This window comes from Ammospiza caudacuta, chromosome 3 (assembly GCF_027887145.1).
Source record: "Ammospiza caudacuta isolate bAmmCau1 chromosome 3, bAmmCau1.pri, whole genome shotgun sequence".
Taxonomy (NCBI): Eukaryota; Metazoa; Chordata; class Aves; order Passeriformes; family Passerellidae; genus Ammospiza; species Ammospiza caudacuta.
Genome location: NC_080595.1, coordinates 72,908,766 through 72,929,955, shown reverse-complemented (window position 1 = coordinate 72,929,955; position 21,190 = coordinate 72,908,766). Strand labels below are relative to the sequence as shown.

Here is a 21,190-nt window from a genome sequence, read left to right as displayed (position 1 = left end):
ACAGAAATATTTTTAATTTAACAGGAAAAACCCCTTTCTTCAAAAGAACCATACTAATTTTCTTTTTAATGATATAGTAATTTCAGTCTTAGGTGTATCACAGATTATCTTCAAAAATCCTACTGCAGTATATGCCTGGCCTAACGTCACTGCTGGTATATGAGTGCTGGTAACATCTCAATATGTAAATAGCAATCAAATGGTGTTTTTATAATCTGGGGTTTCAGTTTGATACTCAAGCAAAGGAGCAGTGATCCTGGCACCACTAGAGTAACACACTGTTCCATGCTTTGGTTTCAGCTGCGAGTACAAGGAATGTTTAATCCCAGGCCTTCTCAAAATATTCCAGATTTTGCTAAATACTGGCACATTCTCAGCCTAAACATGTGAGATGTGAATCTTGAAAAGTTCTCCTTGTATTTGACCTCCAGTGGGTTGGAAGACAATTCCCCAGGAGTTGCACTGCACTTCAGTGATCTCTTTACTGATGTCTACATTTGCTGTTAAATGATCACAACACTAAACTGGCCAATAGCACTTTTGATTCAGGATGGTGACCAGTCTTTTGGTGATAACATTTTGCTTTCACTTCCTTGCAGCTATGGAGTCGATAACTATTTGGATAGAAATTTCACTGGTTGCGTTTCAGACCGCAGGTTTTAGACCTGGAGTTGGTTTTTTGTTTCAGACAAAACAAGTAAGCCATTTGTAAGAGTGGAAGTGTGTCATGAGTAGAATAGCTTGCTTTTCACTTAAGGTTTTGAGACTTTTTCTGCTTTGTGCCCCTTAAAGCATGGGGAAGCTATGCTGTCAGTGAATACTAGTACAATTTTTAGTCCAGGAAATGCCTTATGTACTTAAATGGGATAATAAGTTGCTTCTAGGTAGAAGTGCTTTGATTAGCTCACATGTCAGTGGTCTGAAGGTTCTCATCCTGTTCAAGAATTATTTGAGGTTCAGATCATTCTTACATGGATTGCCCAGGACTTAGGAAATCTTGCTGTCTCAAATCAGATGCCTTCTGCAGATGTGTTATGGTAGTCTCTTATGGCAAAATCACATACTTAAAACTAAAGCAACATGGCTGATAGTAAATGGTTTTCTTTTGACAACTTCCTCAGTTATCACTGATTTTTCTCTTCAGATCACTGATGCATCTTCATAAATATTACATCAATATGTTGGTAAGGGGTATGAGTGTGCTGCCTTCATAGGCAAAAAAATATTGTCATTGAACTTCAGAATTGTCTATTAAATTTAGATGAATGGTCAGAGTTGCCTCCACTGTGATTTTTTTTTTCCATTACTGTAAACTTTTGCAATGACTTATAGCAATGGTAGAAAATTTCACTCAGTATATGCTGCGTTTAAGACCTTGCCTGCCCCATTGCTCTGTTTGCCTGACCTGCTGCCATTAAAATCTGCTAAAAAGAAAACTTCAAAAAAGGAAAAATGCAGCTGTCAACCCTTGAAACCCTCTTCTTTTTTTTTTTCATGAATTCTTTTAAATTTTGATGGAAAAACTTAAAACATGCAGTATCTTTTTTAAACAGTCAGAGAGGGAAATTGCTCCCACTCATGTCACAGAAGACACAGGGAAGATCCAAAAGAGTGCACTGGTGGTTTATAGCAAAAAATTACCCCAAATTAGGAGACATTCAACATGACAGGAAGTATAAAGTTTTTTATATATATATTCCAGTAAGATTGCTAATAGGAGTGATTTGTGGAGGGATAAAGCAGAAATCTTTAAGGGACATAGCAACAAGATATTTGCTACTTCTTGTGAAGCCAAATGGTAGACAAGTTGACAGGCATCATAAGTGCTGCTATTAAAAGAAGGAAAGTAGAAAGTGAAAAAGATGTAATGAAAAGCAAGATTGAAAAAAGAAAATACTGGAAGGGAATTTTTTGGATTTGCATGGAGCAGATCTGCAGATTTCTTATTGCAGGACATGGGGACAAAATCCCATGAGAAAGCAGATTGTACAAAGGGACATGGGGCAGGAAATCTTTCTTGCTGGAGCCTGTTGAAGCCAGGGTGAAGCTTAATTGACAGCTTAAGCAAAACCTGCAGGTAGATAAATGAAATCTAAAGTTGGTGTTGTAGGAGCTCATTAAACTTGTACCAGAATTGAAAACAAGATTTGCAGTTGGTTTTGTAACAGTTTTAAGATGTGGTGACAAGCATGATAAATGGGAAATTCTCATTAATGGGGGAAAATGAGAGATAATTGCTATTATTGAAACCTTGTGGGACAATTCATAAAATAATAATACAAATGGGTGCTTACAGCCTGCTTAAAGACAGAGTGGCTGACAGAGGTGGAGAACAGTGTGCAACATTGAAGGTACTGGTGCCTGCCTTAAAGTTAATTAATACAAGGTTCTTGAGTACATATCAGTCTGCTAATTACCAAACCTGGAACTTGTAGGGATCTCTTGCATATGGAACATGAGGTGGATTGCTCCTTGAGCTATAAGAAGCATATAAAGAAAATACACCATTGTATGTTACACTATAGATGAAACACAGGAAAAGGTGAAATGTAATTAGCCAGAAAGCAGCAAATGATAATTTTCTAGCCTAAAATGTGCTACATCCAGTACAAGGTCATTTGGCTGGTGCTTACAGTGATGAATTAATCTAGAAATTTGTGTTGTGTAGGAATAATCTTAATTTTCTAATGTTTAATGAAACCGAGAGATATTCCAAACAGTGAAGTTGCATATTTGAGTGTTCAGGAAGAGTAATTTTCAAAAGCAGAAGGGAAGTGTGACTAACTGGAAAGTGAAGTGTAAACAACAGTAACAACAAAAAAGAGCAACACAAACCCAAGAAGGACTCTGAGGAGGAAGATAGTAAAAGTATCTCCTGTGTCACTGTTGAGACAGAATCAAATAATACAGAATGAATGGCAACTAGTTATGAAGTGCAGGAAAATTATAAAATAAAGGTCATGGGCAAATATGTCTAGTCAGATAAAAGATTTAAGTAAAATTGGAGTTTTGATGTTTTATATTATCTGAATGGTACTGGCTTATTCTTAGCTGGATGAACTTTTAATAATGATGTGGAAAAAGGAAAAGGTTTGGCAAAGAGTAAGTGTTCTAGGTGAAGTAGAGTGAAATATTAATTTTATTAAAGGATAGTGAAATAATTTTCAGTCTCTAAATAGTTAATATATGTTAAAAAGAGCCTGCAAATACATTTTGTATCATTGGAGTCCTGTAAAACTAGGCTGAGATCTCTGACTAGCTTTTTATTTTTATAAATGTTAAAGTGCAAGAGAAATTCCATGTCACTAGAAGAATGCTCTATGTGTCAGTATTAAAAACAAACAAGTAAAATGCTTATGATGATGGGTGGAACTGCAGGCTGTTGGTGAGATTTTAGTCCAGGAAGGGTAATGGAGAAGCTGATTCTGGATGCATACAATGGATGACTAAAGAATGGAAATAAGATTTAATTCTCCAGTCTCCCTGACTTTATAGCAAGTGTTGAGTTTTGAAGATGCTGTTCTTATTAGGAAAGTGACATTATGCAGTCTTAAGAAAGTATTTGTTAAATGGGTTCCTAAGATAGTTAACTAACCTATAAAAAGAAATATTGCTGAAGGTTTTTTGTTTGTAGCATTTGTAATGACCACATTTTTATACTAAGCCTGATGTACCAGGTTTTTTCCTCCAGGAGTTTTGAATATAACATAAATGCTAATACAAACTTGCTGTAAATACAGAGTACTATGTGTATGGGGAAGGAGCAATGAAGACAAGAATGCTTTGTGCAGTTTATCAGAACTGGTATTTTGAGGAAATGGTTGGGGTTGTTTACTTTTTTTAGAGAGAGAGTTTGTTTCATTTTGGTTTTTTTTACATCTAAGAGTAGACACAGCCTCCTTCTACTGTGTATTGGGTCAAAACTGGATGTCATTTTAGGAGGAGGCTTTTGTGTTTGAGCTAATTATTAGTTTTTAGGCTTAGCCATCTCTAAAATACAGGAACTTGAAGTACCCCATGATCTTTTCTGGTTTTAAATTGCTGAAAGTAGGGATGTGAGGGAGTCAGGGTTCCTGCTGCCTGTTGGCAGCTCTCACTGCTCCTGCACATGCAGTGAACAAGTTCAGCAGCCAGCAGGGGAATGTGCCCAGTCCACCTTGAGGGAATAACCAGCTCTTATCCCCCTCATACTTCTAGGAGTGGGCAATGCTTCTTAGTCTACAGTCAGTCTGTGCAGTCAGTTCAGACTGAGTTTATCCAAGGCTTATAACTTCCTTGGCTTTGAGGGGGTTTCACAGGAAGTGTAAGGGGCATTTCCCTCATACCACGCAACCTTTCTTCCAAATTTGACATTTCTGGTCTGCATCATGGAAGCACTTACAAGTTACAGCATTATCTTAGAGTTGCAGGAGTATTTTTTGAAATTGTTTTCTGAAACTGTTGTATACCACTGCTCATGTGGGTGTTGGTAATCATTTGAGCATGAGTGGACAACACTGTACTCAAAACTTGGTTAATTGATTCCTTTGGCTGTCCATTACCCTTAAGGGTTCCAGAAAAAAGAGTAAGTTTTGCAAGACTCAACAGGTGAAACGATAGATGCTTTTTGTTGGCAAAATAGCTTATCACTCAAGTGACTCTGCTTTCACTTCCTTGCTGTAATCTGTCTTCTAGTCTGGTCTTGGGTACTTGTTACAGTGCATTCCAAGGGATAAATATCCAGACCTAAAAATCTGCATTTGCTGGTGTAGGATTAAGGAGATGTGTTTGAAATTTACATTTTTAGTAAAACAATATTTCATATGAACAGCCTTTATTTTTACTGCAGTTTCCTTTAAAATAAAATCAAAATTATGTTTTAAGGGGAAATATGAAACATTTTGCACTTTGATATCACACGATTTCATGAGATGTTAGCTAATAGATGAAAATAGCAAATCAACAGTTGGTAACTTGATACTATTTTTAACATCTCCTAGCTTAAGTAGAATTTTCATTAATAGCTTCTTATTAATTAATACCTGGAGACCTTGGGAATTAAGATTTGATACCTTTCTGGTATTACAATATTTTATTCTTGTTTCATATATTAGCATCAAACTTTTTCATGTCAAGGTATAAAGAGTTACTTCTATCTAAAATAATGCATCAGATACTGGTAATTACTTCTTGTCCATTAATGTTCATAAAAATAAAATACAGAGATTATATATATTGTATGCAGTGCTGATATGACATGCAGTTGAGTTGCTAAGCTCTTGTGTGCATCAATTTGTAAATCCTGGTTTCCCAGATGAGGACAATCCCAAGTTTTAGGTAACTTAGTTAATATCAAATTCATACACTTTGCCTTTTTTTTTTTACTAGCTATGTGAACATGTGGAAAACCAACAAAAAACTGGATGAGAGGATACTGATCTATTTTGGTTGCTTTAAAGCAAAGGAGAAACAGATTTTCAGACTGACACACCAGGGTTTGTGTGGCAGAGTGGCACGTGTTGGTCTTCGTCATGGGCATGAAGTAGTTACCCAGTAGTAGAATGGAGCCCTGTGAATGTGCTTCTCCAGTGTAATCAGAGAGGAGCACTGTCTGATTTTCATCAAAATAAAACATAACCACAGGAGGCTGGGACAGCCACCAGGCAGAATAGAGACATACAGTTCCCAAATTTTAATGCTGATGTTGACTTCTCCCATTTTTTGGGGGGCCTTTAATTCATTTCTTCCAGTTTCTCCATCTATACAGTGAGGGAAACACTACCAGTGGTGTTATATTCTTGCAAAACATTATTAGTTAATTGAGTTAAATGTGTGAATGAAAGATCACCAGATGCCTTTAAAAATAAAATGGATATATTAACTTGAATTTAAAATCCCTATATATACATACATATATATGTGTGTGTGTATATACGCAATTGTGCAAATGTAAGTCTTGCCCATTTTAGTGTTCACTCATGAAGAACAGTGTTCATTACACCTTAGAAAAAATCACTCTCTATCTTCACTTCCCTTTTAAATTTTTCCTTTAGAAATTGTTAGTAGTGGCAGTTAGATGTGCTGTAAATAAGGCAGCGGGCAGCGGTGTGTAATCCCGGTGGAGCTGCGGGATCGGGAGGTGCCGAGCTGCTCTCGCTGCTCCCGGTGCTCCCGGCTTGGCGCAGCAGCTGCTGCCCTCTGCCGGGATTGCCGGCTGCGGCCGCCCGGGCCTGCAGCCCGCTCCTCCCGAGCCCAGCTGCTTTGCTGCATGGGTCCTCTAGGCTGGCCGCTACGGAATCCAGTAGATCCCTGCATCCCGCTCCCAGTACCAATGAATGTAGCGTCTTAACATGATGCTAACCATTGACTAACATACATACGTTAAAAATCTGCAAATAAATTTAATATCAGTATTTACGTTGTAAAAGGTTATCAGACTGAATTTTTTTCCTAGTAGTTATTCAATGTTTCTGAAAGCGGCAAAATAGAATTTTCATGTAGATTAACACAACAAATTAGTGGTGAACAGTTTCTATTAGGTTGTTGTTCCATTGCAATAGGCACATTGTATAAACCAGGAGGAAGATGTAGTCCTTAACTTGAATAGCTTGCACTTCAAAGGAAAAGATGTAACTAACCTTTTAAAAAAGAAAAGAAAATAAAAAACTCACAATTTTCAAATGCATCAAGTGATTAGAAATGCAAGTGTCTGTTTTTGAGTCAGCTGAGCACCTGCCCTACATGACAACATAACTCAGCTGCATTTGGGGTTTAATGATTCTGAGCAATTTTGAGGGAACTGTTTTATCTTCATTAAAAGCTGCTGAATGTATCCACAGTATAATTTGGTGTCATCTTTAGGATTGTAGGATTGTCAGGTATAGGTGTAAATAAATGTACCATAGATAGGCACTATTTCCAATAACCTTAGAATCATAGTCTTCCTTAGTTTGTGATCTTAGTTTTATTCCTAAGAGATTAGCTTTTGCAGCTTAAGCTCTAGATTGAGAGCTTATTTTATTATTTATTATCTGTATTTTATTAGCTACATTTGCTTTAAGGATTTAATCAGGCTCTCTATCCCCCAAAAATTTGGCTTATTTTATTCACGTGCATTTTTATAAAAAAACTCAAGAAACTTATTTCAGCTGGAAATATTGCAATACAGTTACATTGTTAGTCAAACCACCTTTCTGTTTTATATTTGATGTGTATCAGAGCTTAATTTTTAGAGAGCACTCCTTTCAGTGAAAGCTGCATAAAACTTGAGGGTTTAGATCCTATACTTTGTAGACCAGGTAATACAAGCTTTTTGAAGCTCATTCGAGTTTTAAGGGTTTGCCTTTTTAATTTAATTTTTCTGTTTCTTAAAGTCTTGAATGTACTTCTCTCTCTTTTTCAAAGTTTTTTTGATCATGGTTTTGAAATCTTAACAGTAAGTGTAAACACTTAAATAGCCCTATAATTTTTTTAAGCCTTAACTATTTTTGGAGCCCATTTCATTGATAATGCTATACTTTGGAGTTGGAACTGGAAATTTAGCAGTGAGAGCTTTTACAGCAGAAACATGCCTTTTCTATGCTTCCAGTATTCAACCAGCTTTGAGTGTATTGTTTTAAAAAATACATAAATAAATAAAAGAATGGGAAATTACAAGCATCTTCTTAAGCAGAAAAGCAAGGATCTGAAACAACTTTCCACTATGAAAACTGTGACTATAAAACTTTTGTTGTAAGAACAAGGAAAATTGCTTCTTAGCAGGATTCTGTGGTGAGATAACCTGAGATAGCAAGGGGCTGTGCTTGGTACAGAAAATGGCTTTCACTCCAGGGTTTACAGATCTTATATTCCTGCTGTCCTGGTTGGAACTAGATGATGTTTAAGGGATCTTGCAACCCAGACTGTTCTATGGTTCTGTGATTTTAACTGCAATCAGTAGCTTAAATTTTTAAACCAAGTTAGCCATGCCCTACCTCTTCCCATATTTATTTAAAATTTAGCATGCTGTGGCATCATATATCATGCCTTGGGTTTTTCTGTTCCTTTCTTGGAATTATGATCTTAACACATTATCTCAGTGCTCTGTTTTATGAGCCTCACTAATGATAGTGTGTTGTTCATTTGGAAACAACAGAGCTTTTGTTTGTTTATACTTAATCATTAAGTTGTAAATATTATCTGGTCTTAAACTGAGTGTTGTCAATGAGAAGTTTTGGAGAGTTAGGAGTGTCTGCACAAAATTATAGTTACTGTCAGTCATGCATCATCAAGATTGGCTGGAACTGGTACTGGAATATCTTGCAGCATCAACAAAAAATACATATTGAGATGACATATCCTCTTCTATCATATGTAAAACATTCTGTATTCTTCAGACAATCTCTTAAAGGTGATATACTGGGCCACTGATGAGTCAACAAAGAAAAAAGATGCTTTATACTATAATTAAATGAACTCTATAATAGAAACAGGAGACGACTAACTCCAAAACAGCACACAGAGAGCTCCAAATAATAAACATCCTACTTGAACTGAGATGATGATAGCTGAAAATGCATTAAGTAGACAGAGAAACAAAAATAAATAAAGGTGAGAACTCAGTCAAGCAGGTTGAAGTGGAGTAAACACATTGTCAGGAGTGTAGACCATGTTAGGGCTAATGTGTTTTGCATTAGTATGATGCTTGTAAAATACTGACTCTTGGCATCAGAGCTAATGACAAAAACTCACAACAATTTTACAATATATACCCATGCAAAAACAATAATACCATAAGAAAGATTCTTACCTATTAGTGTTTTGAGTTTTTAAAATAATATAGCATATGAAGGAACTGGTAACAAATGGTAAGTGACAGTCATTACATAAATGTCTTATTGTTCTGCTATTGAGTTTTGATCAATAATTGATGAAACAAAAGAGATCAGACAGTAACAGAAACACACACCAAATGAAGTTATTTTTACAATTTTATTCAGAGGATGAGATTAATCAGGCTAAACTTTTAGTAAGAGGATTACATATATATGTATCAGTATTAGGAGGATTTGTGGCTTCATTAGCAACTTCAGAGGAAGAAATACCTTCATGTATGCTACTAACTAAAATGAAATACTTTCTGTGATTGGTTGAGATTCACAAAATAAATTTCAGACCTGGAAAGTTATACAGAGGACAGTGCTATGTGTCTAAAATCACATGCTTCTAGTCCTGTAACCTAGTCTGAGCTGGTGTTGCTGCCAGTTGGGACCCAGAGAGTGCTTGCTGCAAGGTGAGGGAAGAAGGGCCTGAAGGCAGTAAGGCAGTGCTGTGAAGGTAGGGGAGGGCTCTGGGCTGCTGGAACAGCAGGAATTTGCTCCTTGGTGGGGCTTCTGTATATGGACTGCACAGCCAGAGCTCTGGCAGTGGCACAATCTGGCCTTGAACCCATTTCCCTGTCTGTTCCTGTGTGGCAGAGGGGGTACGTGGGTGCTTGTGCCAGCCTCATGCCTGGTTTGGGGGGCACCAGGCCAGTGAGAATGTGAGTTGAGAATCTGTCAGGGTGCCCCTGGTCTTTTGCATTTGGAACATTTTGAGTTAGCTGGTGGGTTAGACCAGCTTTGAAGCAATTACAGGGAGCGTGGAAACTGGGCCTATAGCAAGGACAGGGGGATACATAAAAGTGCTCTAACCTGTCACCAGAGCATTTGCAAACTTGCTGGTGGTTCCTTCTTTTTACACTGAGTAAGAGGGAAATTAGAGGACTTCCCAAGACAAGAGTAAGTCATGTTAGGAACAAGATGAAAAGCTTTGTCTTTCATCTCCAGGACTGTCTCTAAACTCCAAAAGCAGGGAGTTTTGAGAACTCCTCTGTGTAAGGGACTTCAGCTGGTATCAGCTGAGCCATATGTAACAGCAGAATGGCTGATTTGGCATTTCAGTTGTGTCTCACTAGACTTGAGTCTTGTCAGGGAGGTACCAAATTTACTTTAGTAAAGTACTCGGGCTGCTAGAGTCAGATCTTTCTGAGTGTAAGATTTAGGAGTCTCCAAAGGCACATTTCTGCCAATATTCACAGAATATTGTCACTTAGTGTTGTAGATGTTTCAGAAGTTCTTGTTAAAGGCTGAAATGTTCTGCTTTTTATGCCCTTAATTAGAGGAATTCTTGAATTGCTTGCTTTTTGCACTGCTGAAGTAGATTGAATTCCTGTTTGACTGATAAAGATGCATATTGTAACCTTCTATGAACCATGATTTTATGTCTGTATGAAAAGCAGTATAAGTATTACATCTTCCATTCTTCCCATTTGAAATGCATTAGCCTTATTTTTGTCTTCCACCTATTTCTTCCCTCTGACTACCCAGGTTTTTTAATCTCCTGTTTGAATATCCTCCAAACAAGATACCCACCAAGTTCTTAGCTGTATAGCTCATTAGTTGGGCACTTCAGTTTGCCCATTTTGCAAAAGTTTGTACACTTCAATTTTTAGTTATATATGTATTTGTTTTAGGAATCACCTTTTAATAGCTGGTACTTTGAGATAGGGAGGGTGTACTGGTATGGTTTGTTTGAGAAAGTGTGTCACATTGGGTGAGGACAGAATAATTCCTCAGGGTTTTGGGTTTTGGCAGAAGACTACTTGGGCTCTTCATGTGATAAAAGAATGAATCAGCACAGCAGTGATTTCTCTAATTTCTTACCTAGGGGGAGACATGAGAAATTCTTACCTTTCTCATGTACAATGAGATCACTGGTGTTCTCCCTCACAGGTACTCATCACACAGGCATACTTACTCTCCTCTGTGTTTAACAGTGCTTCAGTCCCAAGTATGGAATCAAATTACCAGTACCGAAACTATTTGCTTCTCACTAATCTTAATTAATTAATCTTAATCCTGTTTGTGTTGCTTTTAGTGCTTCCATTGTTTTTCTTTTGCACTTGATACTCTGGGTGTCCATCAGATGTATCACTTGTATCTGGTGGCAAGGTGTCCAGTGAGTTTGCTCTGTGTTGTTTCCATCCATCAGTTCCTTCTGCTTTCTTGAACCTTTTCCTGCTTTATTTCATCAGAACATATTGAGTTCAGTTACTCTGGTTTATCCAGATAGGATTTTGGTTTTTTCAGAGGTGTTGCATGAAGCTTTGCTGGTGACCCTTATGATGATGAGGTTTTGGTTTCCGATGACCAAGTCCGTAGTAGTAACTAGGGGACTTAAATGGAGGGAGAAAATAAGCATTAAATATAATTCTAAGGGGAGAATACAGCATATATTACTCTTAAACACTGCTCAAAAGAATGGAAAAGTTTTGTAATAATTCTTTTCCATAGATGCTACAGGGAAGTTGAGTGCTTGGAATGGGAAAGCAGGGTGATTCCTGCGACTGCAAGTGGGAGAACTGGTGGAGAGTGACAGGCTTTAGAACCTGCCTGGAAGTATAGCTTAGTCCCATTAATTTTCAGAAGAATTTTTGGAGTGCCATCAGGGCTTCTCTCTGCTGTGCTTGTGTAGAGACCATTTCTACAAGTTTTTTTTATTCTATATCTAAACAAAACCCAAAGTCCTGTTCATGAGCAGCTATCGATAATTGCTTAAAGTAACTTCTTGCAGAAATGTTCTAGTTAAGAAGTTATGTTTGGCCTACAACAAATTAGTCTCATAATTTCAGTTAAAGCAAATATTTTATATTTACTTGTTTTAAGGTATTAGCAGTATTGTAGTGCTTTATAACAGTATTATACTTGGTACAGCACATAGTGCAGGTGATTACCTGGGAAGGGAGTTGTGACCATCCAAAATGCTGCTGAACTTGTTCTCTGCAGTAGCTGCAGACAAGATTCTGAAGTATTTGTACAAGTAAAACTGGAACAAGTTCAGGAGTACAGATTTTAATAGCTCATTATAAAGTACTGCCTGTGGTACTGATAGGACAGATCTTGCAGAAAAAAATACCTTCCATGTAATGAAAAAGTAATTTTAGAGGAATGTACTTGAATGAACTACTACTATTTGTGCATATTTTCTGTTGATGGTTTAGATACAGAAAGAGAAACTAATGAGTTCTTCTTGAAGATTTTTATTTCATCATTACAGGAGAAACCATGAACAAAGGAACTGCTGCAAAATTGTATTTCTGTCTGTTTCCTCTTGTTTTCCGTACTTAAAAAATAAGATACTTATTCAGTCTGGGTTAGTCCTGGGTGAACTAAATGCAGGTCTGCTTAGGATTTAGTAACTAGCCTATACATTTGCATTTAAAAATCTTTAAAGATCTAGAAAGCATCCTAAGAGCTATTCAAATTATTTATGCTTTAGGTTGAAATCACATGTCTTCTATGGATTATGGTTTATAGTGATTATATTTTTTTGAGGTTGTCAGAGAGAGATCATAATGTTGTCTGAGTGCAGAAGAGCCACATTTTTCACTCTCAGTGTTCGTGTAAAGCCAGGAGTATGAACACCCCCAGGTACCTATGTCCATAAGGGCAATCGAGCATTCCTCAAGCAAGATACAAAGGAATAAAAATAAGATTATGACCAGGACTTTAAGGCTCTCTTCTGTTTCTGTAGTATGTGAAGATATAGAGTTTATGTGTCATTCTGTCATGGGTTTCCATTGCTTATGGTTTGTTTTGTTTCAGCCTCTTGGAGCCAGCGACTATTTGGAAATATCAAAGCATTTTGACACAGTGTTTGTTCGTGACATACCACTCCTTTCAGTAGCAAAAAGGACACAAGCTCGTCGTTTCATTACTCTTATTGATACCTTTTATGAGCATAAGGTGAGAACCAAGCCTTTCCTATATGCAGAGGAATAATATTGGGACTCCTAAAACTGACTCTTACTATTGGTTTGAAATAAGGCTTTCTATAGTAATGGTTTGGAAAACATAAGCAGAATGAAGTAGCACTGCAAAGAAACATCATTCCAGCTTCACAAAAAAAAAAAAAAAAAGGGTCCTATCTCAATAAAGGCAAATAAACAGATTTTTTTTTGTTTCTGTGAGTATTAAGCATGAGCATAAATATAAGCCTGAGCTCATTTGCCTTTTTTGAATGGGGATGTTCTTTCCTAACCGAAGAAAACAACAGAAGCCATGTCATTATTTTAATAATGAAAGATTGTGCTGCCAAATGTGCTGGAATGAAACTGAGTTTTTTAGATTTTAATCTGTATGGGTAGTTGGTCAGGAATCAGTGCCTTTTTGATCAAGAAAGAGGAGTTAATAGCACAATTACATCATAAGGTTTAAAGGAAACAGTCACTGCACGCTTTACATTAGATTGCAGAATTGATCATGGAATAATAATGATAAATGCAGCACTTCATGTGGATTTACAGAGATTTCAATCATGGAAGCAAAATCAGCATAACTAAAACAAAGGGAAGTTCCTGTTTAAGGTGATTTTTTTTAAAGTGATGGAAGGTTTGAAACACTATCTTGTATGTGATTATATTTGAACACACTTAAACATTTATGCAGTTGGGAAGTGTCACTTGAGGTTGGTTCTTATCAAGGATGTTCTGGCATGGGTCGTTGATCAGAAAGGCTCAGCAAGGTGTTGAACTAACTCAGTGCATGAATAGTCTCATTCAAATCAGCCAGATTCAAATCAGTGTCATTGAAATTAGCCAGATTCTTTATTCTTTAGGTTGGGAAGTGGATATTTGCTAAGGCAATATGCTAATATTAAACTAATGGGTTAGAAAAGGGGGATGGTCTGCTCTGTGTTTGGGCTGTCAGTAAGAATTGCAAGCAGTCACTTTCTATTACTTCCTCCATAGGAAAAATACAAGGTTAAACTCCCATCAAAAGTAGTTGGGAAAAATACCTGAGTATATCTGTGGGTGCCTGTCCACAGCACAAACATCTTACCTGCATACTCTCAACAAGAGTCTCCTTCTACAGTATTATTTCAGTCTGTCTTCATTGCAGCCCCCATCTCACACTGCATGTTGTATCTCTTCCCAGCAGACATGAAAACAGCATCATTCATTTTACTAGCAAATAACTTACTGGAGTAGCACAGATGGAGGCAGGAAAGGCTTCACTCAGTCTTCTGAAACTTAGAATTTTGGAATTGGAAATATGGAAATTGGAAATTTGGAATTTAAGTATTCTTTTAAATAGTGCAGTGTATCTACCCACTGAGAGGAGTCTCACTATGGATGAAAAGTAAGCATTGCTTACTGTACAGCTGTTATTTTAGAAAGTAAAGTTTGTGGTGAACTCATTGCCTGTGTAGCAGATATTCTGGGTATTTGCTAGCACAGTTCTTCTGTTCTCTGAGTAAAAGTTCCATCAGTTGTTATTGAGAAAAAGATCCTGGAAGGTTAATAGTTCATCTAAGTCAGGTAAATCTGTAACAGCAGCACTAATAAGAGAAAGGAAAATCATTGGGGAAAAACCACTGCCAATTTAATGTGAAGTTTGCAGTGCATAGATGGTGTGTTTTACCCCATTCCTGTAAAGCCCAAGGGATGACACCGTTGTTGCCTCTCTCCTCTCAGGTGCGCATTATCTGTTCTGCAGCAGCTCCTCTCCAAAGCTTGTTCCAGGTGAAACAGGACAGTGCTGAACTGCAGGAGAACAGAGTGTTGATGGATGATTTGGACTTGAGCCAGGTACATGATTTTAACATTGTCTCCCTTTTGTAACAAAATTGGGTTTGGTCTCATAATTGCACAGCATTTTAAGAGGGGCAATAAGGAAACATTTAACTATTGGTATGCTGCTTTTTTTGCAGTGTCTGTCACTCTGATAATTACACGTTGTGCTACTTATTCATAGTCAAAGAAAACATCACTATATGTAGAACCATTTTGTTTAAGTTTTAGGGTTATTTTGAATACTAACCATATATTTCAGTCATATATGAAAATGCTTATTTAAGTATAGCACCAACATTTAAAATACAGAAATAAAAGATAGTTTGTTCTACCTGTTCCTAGACCACAGAACAGCCTCATGAATCCTCACAAACACTACTGCTTTGCATGTTGCTTATTCTGTTTTTCCCTGTAGCTCAGCTATTGCTAATGACTTTTAAAATATTTTAATTGGTGTACAATTAGTCAAATAAAAGGAAAAATAGACAGTTAACCTGTTATTGTGTTGGTTTAAAACCAAATTATTCTTTTTGCTGTATTCCTTCAGGGGATTTCCTAGCTGAAAGAGGTGCTTTTCTTTAATTTTTGGACATCAGTTTTAATATTTTGGTGCCATGCTGCTGTCTTGTTTTGTCAAAGCCTGTAAAGCACTGAGCCTAAGGAGTTAGGCAGGAAGCATTTCAGTACAGCCATGAGTCTCATAGGTGTGTGGTGCTGTTTTGGTGTAGGATTCTGCCAAAGGACTCTCCGTGTTTACAGGAGAAGAGGAAATCTTTGCCTTTCAGCGTACTCTCTCACGGCTCACAGAAATGCAAACTGAACAGTACTGGAATGATGGGGACAGAAGCAAAAAAACATAATTAAAAGTTGAATGAAATCACCAAGAAGTAAAACTACAGCATGAAATCACCAAGAAGAAAAATTGAAAAAACTTCAGAAAAGCACTGGAAAGCTTTTTAGCACAACTTGAATAATAATTGCACTTTATCATCTGGACCATGTTTTCTTTCATCAATAGTTTTTTGAGTTTAAGACATGAGGTCTCAATTATTTGTCTGTACCACCAGTGTGTGGACATGTGAAATTCTGCCTTCATTTATTCTTCTTCAAACCTGTCTGGATGTCTGGCTCCATGCAGTGGTGGTGAATGGAATTACCTCCAGCTGGTGGCTGCTCACCAGAGGTGTTCCCCAGGGCTCAGTATAGGGGCCAACCCTCTTCAGTATCTTTATGCATGGTATGGACAAGGGGATCAAAGTGCACCCTCAGTAAGTTCACAGATGATGCCAGGTTGGGTGGGAGTGTTGACCTGCAGGAGGGCAGGAAAGCTCTGCAGAAGGATCTGGACAGGCTGGATCAATGGGCTGAGGCCAGTTGTATGAGGTTCTACACAGGCCAAGTGCCAGGTCCTGCCCTTGGGTCACAACAGCCCTGGGAGCACCACAGGCTGGGCAGAGGGGCTGGAAAGTTGCCCAGGGGAAAAGGACCTGGGGTTGCTGGTCAACAGAACACGAACCAGCTGTGCCCAGGTGGCCAAGAATGCCAATGGAATCTCAGCCTGTATCAGCAGCAGTGTGGCCAGCAGTACCAGGGCAGGGATTGTCCCCCTGTACTTAGCACTGGTGAGGCCTCACCTTGAGCGCTGTGTCCAGGCTGGGCCCCTCACTATACAAAGGACATTGAGGGGCTGGAGTGAGTCCAGAGAAGGGCAGTGAAGCTGGTGAAGGCTCTGGAGCATCAGTCCTGTGGGGAGCAGCAGGGAGGCCTTACTGCTCTCTACAGCCACCTGAAAGGAGGGTGTAATGAGGTGAGGGTTGGACTCTTCTCCCAGGCAATCAGTGACAGGATGAGAGGACAGAGCCTCAAGCTGCTGCAGGGGAGATTCAGGTTGGACATGATGAAGAATTTCTTCACTGAAAGTGTTGTCTAGTATTGGAACAGGCTGCCCAGGGAGGTGGTGGAGTCACCATCCTTGGAAGTGTTTAAGTAATTGCTGGACATGGCACTTAGTGCTGTGGTTTATTTGATAGGGTGAGGTTTGGACAGAAGTTGGACTCAATGATCATGGAGTGTTTTCCCAACCTTAATGTTTCTCTAAAATATACCTTTGATGTTCAGGAAGTTTGATGGGATTAGAATTTTTCTGAAGAATTGGTCTACAGACAAAGTTAATGGGCTATGCAGAGTCATTTTATGATGTCACATGAAGTGGGCACTTTGAATGATTATGCACTGCTTCTGTCGTGTATAATGCTGCTTCACAAAAGAAAAATCAAATGCTTCTTTAAGAAACTCCTGATAGTGTTCATGCTAGAATCCTGGAACTCCTCTGTAGTGTGTTTTCGTTTGGGGTTTTTTTCTGTTCTCTGAGTCTAGCTATGTGTTGACATTCACGCTTCAGGAGTTTGTTTTTGTTTTTTTTTAATCAGACTGTTGCTCAGTCTGGCTCATTGAAAGCTAATGGTTTTAACCAAGAGAGAATCCTGAGGAGGAGCTTTAAGGTACTTGAAGCTGCACAGGATTAAGATCTAAGTAATGGATGAGAAAAGAGACCTTGATAAGACAGGGTATGCTGTAACAATAAGTGCAAGTTCATATTGTTCCTAAATGCTGTGGTTCTTGCAAGCCTGGATATGCTGCCTCTACACCAGTGACATCTCTACCCTGAATTTCCTTGTGCTTCTTCTACACCAAACCTTCCACTGCTGCTGACACACCTGCCCTGGTCTGGGAGGAGCAGTACTCACTACTACTGAGGCAATTCATCATGTTACCATAGGAAAGTGTTTCATGGAAAAGATAGGATAGGAACTGATACCTCAAGACACATCACCCATCCTCATGTTTCTGGTTGTAAACTCTATTTTAGTTGAAGATGCAGTGGTGTCATTCTTGATTTTAATCTAACTGAAACAAAACATGATATTGTGTGTATTGGCTTATTGTGTATTTTTATAAAGTAATCTTAAGAGCATATTTAGAAACTTTGAGTAGAAAAAAGCATGTAGATGGACTGAAAAGACTGCACTCATGTCCTAGGGAGGAGATACATAACACACTGTCCCCAGCTTTAGGAGGTTTTCTTGGATTTTGCAGCATGACCTTTTTCTGTCTGTTACCAAGTTGTCTCCCATCACAATTACAAAAAGCATCCTAAAGGGCCTTCTGGGCAGCAGAGAGGGCTGGAGAGGTCCTGTGCACTTACTTGTGTTAGGGAGCCACATCTTCAATTCTAGTTTTCTGTTCTGGTCCCTTCTGCTTGTCCTGGAAGTTACTTATTCTGGCTATACCTGCTCTTCAAATAATTTTTAAAGCCTATATTTATAGTTTGCAACTAATGGAACTTTATTATTATTCCCACAATGGTGTCTACCATGGAGAATTTTAATGCATATTTATGAAAACTCCAATCAGAATACATTGTTTATACTTAAGACTATCCAAATAATTGTTGTGTGCTTTCAGAGATTTGGATTAGGTTTCTCAGCCGAGGGACTATTGACATGCATGTGTGTCTGTATATACAAATACATATGTATATTTAATTTATACATGTACATATAAATCTAGATAAAACTAATATATATAATTTAAATGTGTGTGTTTCTGTATTTATATGTGGCACTCTATACTTATCAGCCTGGGACTGATAACTCTCTTGAAGCTTCAGCCTTGACTTTTTTTGAGTAGCATTCAAATGCTTCCTGCCTTGAACTAAAACGTGTTGTAGAAAAATGGGAGATGCTGGTAGATAACCTAAGGCACTTTGCATCTGGATATTTATTTACATTGGCTTTAAAACTGTGTTTTGCCTGTATGCCCTCCTCTGTCAGGTGGTATAGGGGAAATGTGCAATCTTGCAGAACACAAGACATGTCTGGGACACATGGGAGAGGAGGTCCTGGCAGGTTCTTCATTCCCACAGAGACTGCCTCAGGCCAGGGAAGTGAGGTGTTTCTCCACTGCCTGTGTGGGTGATGACAAAGCTCCTTTACCCACAGGATCCCTGTTTGTGTTCAAACTGCTGCTACTTTGCCCATTGGTATTTGAGGCTTTTCTGCAGTCTGAATGCACACCCCAAACTCAGATGCCCCAGGTTTTTGAAAGCTCCTAACTGCAGTGGGACTGATGTACCACTGAAAGCCTCTAAGGATATAGGTGAGCTCTGTGAAAACACAGGAGGGAAGTCCCCCAAAAGCTTCCAGAGCCAGCACTACTTTTGGGACCTATTGCTAAATAACACCATAGTGCAGTCTTTCCTTGGCCAGCAAGGAATTTGTCTGTTGGGAGTCCCTGGTAGGTACTAGCAATAATCAAGGAAAAGAAATGGGGAAGATTCCAGAGTGTTTTAAGGCTGAAAACAAGAAAAGTTGCCTAAATCACTGTGCTGTATTTGTGATTGTGCTGCAGAGGGAGGTTTGCCACTTTTGGGTCAGGTCCACAAGGAAAAATTTATTGGACTTGTTTCTCAGCCAGCCCAGATGTGCCCAGGGCAGAGGGTGCCCCTGTAACCACAGAAGCAGCACATTTATGCCCATATACCTCCCTGAAGAAAGTGAGGCCCAATTTGCTTATTTGATGATGCTGTAGCATGTATAAAGCCTTTTTCCAGTGCTGAGTTGGGCGTGTGCTTCTGGGGTCAGACACCTCCCAGGCAACTGGTGCTGGCCAGAATCCTACTGGACACCATGGACAAGAGTGGTTTGTTGTGCCCCAGGGTGCTGGGCCACCTGTGCTCCCAGCTGTCCTGTCCCCTGCTGCCTGGCCTGCTCCTGCTGCTGTGAGACAGCAACAGTCCATGACTTTATTCCACGTGAAGATGTTGTATTACCCAAAATGTAAACAGGGAGATGCCTGTGACTAAATTATGCATGCTCCATAATCGCCTTAAAAATTGCTGGATTTGTGCTGAATGCTTCTATCCAGAGTTTAAGTCCTGGCTTTTTAAGTTTTCCTTGTGAAATTATGTCATCTCAGATCTGAAACAAGTTTTTATTTCCTTTAGACGTTCAGTAAACATTTTTGACAAGTTATTTTTAAAGGTTGTTTCAAGTGACCTTTATTGATGTGGTATAATATTTTGCTGTCATAGGAAGTAAAATCCTGGGGATTATGGACCATGTGAAACACTTCATGTTTTTTAAAGGTCACATCCTGGCTGAGAATCTCCCAACTAACTTCTTCCAAATACTTGATTGACCAAAGAATGTTCACAATGCCCAAAAATTTAACTGCTTTTTAAACAAAATAATAAATAGCGCAATTCTGTCTTTCAGAATTGCTGGTTCTCAGTATTTGTTACTGTGCAGATTGAGGGAACAATTGGAGTATTTTGGGTAGAACAAGACAGTCTTCCAAAGGCTTTGGAGAGAGTGAAGAGGCACTTTTTGCTGGTGCTGGGTTTTGATCTGAAAAGGAAAACCATTAATGGCTTTTCTTTTAGTAAAGGTGTTTGTGATGACAACACAGCTGGATAGATGTCACCTATTTTGCAGCAATCTAAACATGAAAAAAAGCAACTGAGCAGGTTTCAAACAGTGCCCAGCAGGGTCACCAGCCACATAGCAAGGAGGAAGAACAGTCTCTCCATCATGACATGGATAACAGAATTAAGGTTCAGGATTTTTCTTTCTGCAGTTTCCTGGGTCTGAATACACCCGGTGCCTCAGTTTCCCTGTTGATAAAATGGGAATGATGTTACTTTCTCACTTGCTAACTCTGGCGTGCTGCCAGGCTTCCCTCATTAATATTCTAAGATCCTTGCTGAGGCTCTGGGATGAAAATACTTCAGTAAAGTATGTAAATAGTGCAAAAAAATAATTTAGCTACTCAGAGTGGATTAGTCTCCTTGTTTGGGTTACAGAATTAATGTCATCCACTAAACACCACATGCCTCTTTGTAGTGATTTTGTTTTAATTAATGCATCTATTTTAAGAATCTATTTAAAGAAAAAAATGATTTTTGTGATTAAAACTGTAAACCATTTGTGTAGTTTTTCTTTTACTTGTAATAACGAATTTCCTATAAGATTTATAAAAACCTCAGATCCTATACATTTGAAATACAGTGGCTTTGTAAATTCTGTTGGGATTTTCCTTGTATAGAGAATATTTTTTTAAATATGTCATTTTGAATCTAGTATATTACAAACTGAACACTGTCAAATCCATCTGCTATTTGAGAAGAATTTATCTTGTAATAAAAATTAATAAAACCAGATGTTATAAACTTGTCACTTACTCATGCTAATTTTAGATATGTGTTCTGGATAGACAGACCCACTGTTAATTAGAATAACAGAATATTAAGGAGTTGGAATGGACCTTCACGATGATCTAATCCCAACCTCCCCTGCCATGGGCAGGAACACCTCCCACTAGACCAGGTTGCTCAAGGCCTTATCCAACCTGTCTCGGAACACTGCCAGGGATGGAGCATCCACAGCTGCTCTGGGAAACCTGTTCCAGTGCCTCACCACCCTCACAGTAAAGAATTTATTCCTGATAGCCACTCTAAGCCCTTCCTCTTTCAGTTTAAAGCCAGTCCTGTCACTACACACCCCTTGTAAAAAGTCCCTCTCCAGGTCTTTGCAGTGTCCTTTAGGTACTGGAAGGTGC

At 38.5% G+C, this 21,190-nt stretch overlaps 1 protein-coding gene across 1 annotated transcript in view; it reads left to right on the top strand.

Moving 5' to 3' along the window:
* The window catches only part of AFG1L (AFG1 like ATPase), a 64,105-nt gene extending 43,325 nt beyond the window's left edge, over nt 1-20,780 (top strand). Inside the window, exons 11-13 of the mRNA XM_058801802.1 lie at nt 12,603-12,743; nt 14,474-14,587; nt 15,301-20,780. Coding sequence (XP_058657785.1) covers nt 12,603-12,743; nt 14,474-14,587; nt 15,301-15,432 — 387 coding nt within the window. The 3' untranslated portion in view covers nt 15,433-20,780. The remainder of the gene's footprint in view (nt 1-12,602; nt 12,744-14,473; nt 14,588-15,300) is intronic.
* The last annotated feature ends 410 nt before the right edge of the window (nt 20,781-21,190 follow it).